The sequence below is a fragment of the Gavialis gangeticus genome, unplaced genomic scaffold (genome assembly GCF_001723915.1).
Source record: "Gavialis gangeticus isolate Ggan-Ray unplaced genomic scaffold, GavGan_comp1, whole genome shotgun sequence".
NCBI lineage: Eukaryota > Metazoa > Chordata > Crocodylia > Gavialidae > Gavialis > Gavialis gangeticus.
In genome coordinates, this window is record NW_017729015.1 from 13,683,415 (window position 1) to 13,687,713 (window position 4,299).

Below are 4,299 nucleotides of genomic sequence, written 5' to 3' on the forward strand. Positions count from 1 at the left end.
ACCGCGGCCGGAAGCAGGAAGCGGCGGGCTGTGCTGTGCCGGGCCGCGCCGGGGCGTCCACGCGCGAGCGCGGCCGGGCCATGACGGGCAAGTCGGTGCGCGACGTGGAGCGCTACCAGGCCGTGCTGGGCAGCCTGCTGGGCGAGGACGAGAACAAGTACTGCGCCGACTGCCAGGCCAAAGGTACCGGGCCACGCGTGTCCGCGCCCGGCCCGTGGGGCGCGGCAGGGACCACCCCCTGCGTGTGCGGGGGCGGCCCCGGGGGGCGTTTTTGCGGAGCCAGGACCCCCCCTCTGCCAGCCCCTTCCCGCCGGTGAGGGGAAATCCGCAGGTTCATTCCCACGTTTTTCTCCTTTTAAAGAAAAATACATTTTTTTTCCAAGTTCGTCTAGTCCCGCGGCCGCTTTGGGGTTGAGAGAGGCCAGGCTCGCCGGGGCAGAAACGCTGGGCTCGAGCGGCCCCGGGGTAACAAAATAGTCGATCGTTGGGGGGGGTTGACGCCTTCTCGGGCTGCTTCTGCTTATCGCGAAGCTGCTTAAATCCCTCCTATTTTGAGCAGAAAAATAGGCTAAAAATTCCCTCTCCGCACTCATCAAACCTCCCAATGACACCTGAAGGAAGAGGGCTTTGCAAATCAGCCTGGCGTGGGACTTTGCTTTTATGCTAAAAATCCTCTTTTTAGCATCAAACCATCCTAAAAAAAGGGAGGGGGGCAGGGCTTCAGAAGCTGGTGCTGTGCGACATTGCGAAGGGCCTATCCCCTTAGTGGAGTAAAACCTTGCACTGGAGGTGTAGTGCGAGCGTTGGGTTATGTTTTAGGAGCCTGATAGTAGTGAAGGTCTTGAAAGGAGGCTTAGAGCTGTCAAAGGACAAGACTTTTCCCCCCCGCAATAGGATCTTCTCTGCTGGTTTGACATTGAAATCGCTGCTGATTATTGTGTTCAATGTCAGAGGATTTCTGCTAGCTCTTGTAAACCCAACCTACTTCCTTATCCAGGTTGTTTTTTTTAACTGAAAAGTGGGAATTACGCGATACAGACGTGGTCCAAGGAGCATAGTCCAGTGATTATTTAAATTAATTTATTGGGAGGTTCGTTTTACTTGTTGTGCAAGGCGTCTCTGAAGAGCGCTTGGAGGCCTGGATGGAACGAGTGGCGGGGCAGGCAGGGGTAGGACTTCGGGTCGAAGTTGGATCTTTAACTTGTTAAATGCTTCCTGTGTATTCATGCTGAAAACATTGCGTCAAAGGATACCAAACCATGCCATGTGTTTCTGTGACCCACACATGTTTCTAGCATCGTGGCAGTTGGATCTTTCACAGCTGTGTAGGCTGAACATGGCAACTTGAGAGCTAATTCTTGGATGTATGTATTGGCTCTCAAGTAACGACCGCGCGCTACGGCTATACTCATCTCTTGTGAAAACCCGTTTTGAGCAATGTAAGCTGTTAATTTCTCCACATCGCTATACATGAGGAATCCCATCGGAGGAGTCATCCGGCGAAGCGTGGATTCAGTGTGACTTCTTATCCTGCTTTATAAATATCTGGAATGCAGCAATTCCAGTATGTATTAATATACAGGAAATGGCAATTCCACAGCTGAGGATTATTACCAAAAATGGCAACTGGCTTGTAACACTGAATAATCAGTCATGTGACCCAAGAATACCCTTGTTCTAAAAACTAAAGAAATTAGTCATGAAGAGTGGGCCAGTGTTCTGTGGGACTGACTAGTAGGTTATTTCTGCAAGAGACTTGTTCTCAAATCTAATGAGAGAGAGCTTCGGCTCTGGGGAAGCTACAGATGGAGTTCCTGCAGTTCCTCACAAACGCATTTTGTGACTGTTGGGTATCTGTGTACACTGCTGACCACAAGTAGTCAGTACTAACTTGCTTACAAGATCCGGTAGGTTACATTTCCATTAACATCTTTTTAATTGCAATTATTGTGGCTTTGAGGCACAATATTTGAGGCACATTAAGACCTGGGATTTGCTTGCAGAAACTAGCCAAAGATCTAGCACCTCTGAAGGCAGTTGCAAACTTCCACTTTGTTGGCATTGAAAATAGGCCTCTAACACAGTGATTCAAACATACATTTCATTGGCTAGATGTATACCTTGCTGGGGTCGTTTGACCCCAGTGCTCTTTCCTGCCATGGCAGGGGGTCGGACTCCATGATCTGCTCAGGTCCCTTCCGACCCTAGAAACTATGAAACACTTGTGCAGTGTAAAGAACTTCTTTATGGATACGTGCCCCTAAATCTCCCCAAGGAGACTTCCACAAATGAAAAACCATCTGCCACTTCAGTCCCTTTTTAAGGAGTTTTCTCCTTGTAATAATCTTGGTGTTAAAGAGGTAACTGGTCTGATGTACACACAGTGATTTCCTGCTGCTAATGACATGCAAGCCTACTTCTGTTACATGAATAGGGTGTGCTGGTACATGGAGCACCTTGTACCCTGACATTTTGATGCACTTAGAAAGCTTTTGCTCAGAACATGAGGCTCTGGGGCAGCAAGAGACGGTCTAGTTCCTGGCAGCCATATTTCTGTGTCTGAGGCACTGTTCTGTAACTTGAGCAATTCCAGCTGGAAATGACACAGTTTTTTGCAAAAGAGCAATCATTCAGCATCCTCATTAGACCAGGTAGTCACTGCCTGTATGCTGAAAATGGTCCTCCGGAGCATTTTATGCTTTTTTATTTCCTCGTTGGCTGGCTTACGTTTAAGGTTTTCTATGTAAAACTGTATTACATGTCGAGCTGGAAGCCAGGAAGGAAGATGGTCAAGGCATGGAGCTGAGGGAGAGCAGGACCTGTTTCTAGCCAGATAACCATGGCAAATCTCTCCAACACTGCACCAGTTGACTTCTTAGCTCTTTGCTTTTTATCTCTCTTTACTAGCTTCTGGCAATCTCATGCTGCTCTAGGTTGTAGTGTCTTTTGAAAGCTAGTGTGACGCACACGGCTGGGGACTGCTCAGATGCCACCCACACTTCCATTTCTGTGTGCTGTTCCTGATGACCTCACTCTGTTTCTATGTAGAGGGCTTGACAGCTCAACAGTTGAGCTTTCAGGGAAGAGCTGAGTGAAGTCACCGTACCTGTTAGGGTCAGCTGGTGTCCAGCCATATCTTCCTTCACTGCATTCACTAAAAGGGAACTACCCAAGAGATGTGTATAATGGCCTCTTCTGCATGTGCGGGAGGAATGTCGGCTGTCTGGCTTCTTCTGACCACAGTAGTAGGAATGCTATTGTAGCTACGACTTCTTCCTCACTGCCTAACCCGTCTTGGGGCAGGTCTGCGTGACATGATGGCAGTGACCTGAAGGCCCTGTTCACAATCGTCCCTTGCAAAGAGTCCAGCCTGCCAGCTGCACTAGTTTCCAGCCACTGAGTGTGAAGTAAATGGCTTGCCAGTTTAAGTTGGTGAGAACCATTCAGCGTGATTTAGGTCCCCTTCCTTCATCCCACACTGCCTCATTCAGATAAGTTAAGCTCTCTGGGAATAGCTGTTCTCTAGAGCCCTCTGCCAAAGAGCTGCTGGAGCAATTATAAGCACCTCCCTTGTGCCTTCTTGCAATAGCTGAAGTCTGCAGGGATGAGAGCACAGGGCTTTCCTAGCTTAATTTAAGTCTGATAGCAGATGTGCTTTTCAAAGGCTGCTGTTTAGTTTCCTTAAGACTAAGCAAGGAGGTCTGCATGACTCCCAGTGTTCAAGTCCCTGGTACTAAAGGGACAGCCTGACGAAACTGAGGGAGCAGTTCTAGTAGCAAAAATGATCTTCAGCTAATAAGCATGATGGGTGGTGGTTGCTCAACTTCCTGCAAAATAAATAACTTGCAAGAGCTCTGATGCAGGAAGGAAGAAGATGCACAACTAAGTATGACTTGCTGTCCAAAAGAAGATTGCTCTGTTTAATCGCAGTTACTTCAGTTGAGGCAGGTGGGAAAAGAATAAATGCCCTGGAGTTATAATAAAGTATGGTCCCCTTCTGCCAGCGGACCTTGGGGGTCAAAAGTGCCGCGTGTATTATTGGCTTCGGCGGGTAACATGAAGGCTCTGATCTCATGCTTGCAACAGTGATATGAGACCACAGTAGTACGGTGGTGTACTGCAAGTATAATGCAAATCATTAAGAGTAGGCTCTACTTTGCTTTTCACAGCCCACTGATTTGGGGGTTATGGAGCTGTTCTCTGGCCAGAATGGCATCTTGTACAGTAAGTGCTTTGCAGGTATAAGTCAGCCATTTAAAAACACCCTGTTTCTGAGGATTCATAGTTGTTGGGGGCCGG

At 48.3% G+C, this 4,299-nt stretch overlaps 1 protein-coding gene across 1 annotated transcript in view; it reads left to right on the forward strand.

The window, feature by feature from the left end:
* Nucleotides 1-7: 7 nt before the first annotated feature.
* SMAP2 (small ArfGAP2) overlaps nt 8-4,299 on the forward strand; it is a 43,322-nt gene continuing 39,030 nt past the window's right edge. The window contains exon 1 of the mRNA XM_019512245.1: nt 8-183. Within this exon, the coding sequence (XP_019367790.1) occupies nt 81-183 (103 nt within the window). The 5' untranslated portion in view covers nt 8-80. The remainder of the gene's footprint in view (nt 184-4,299) is intronic.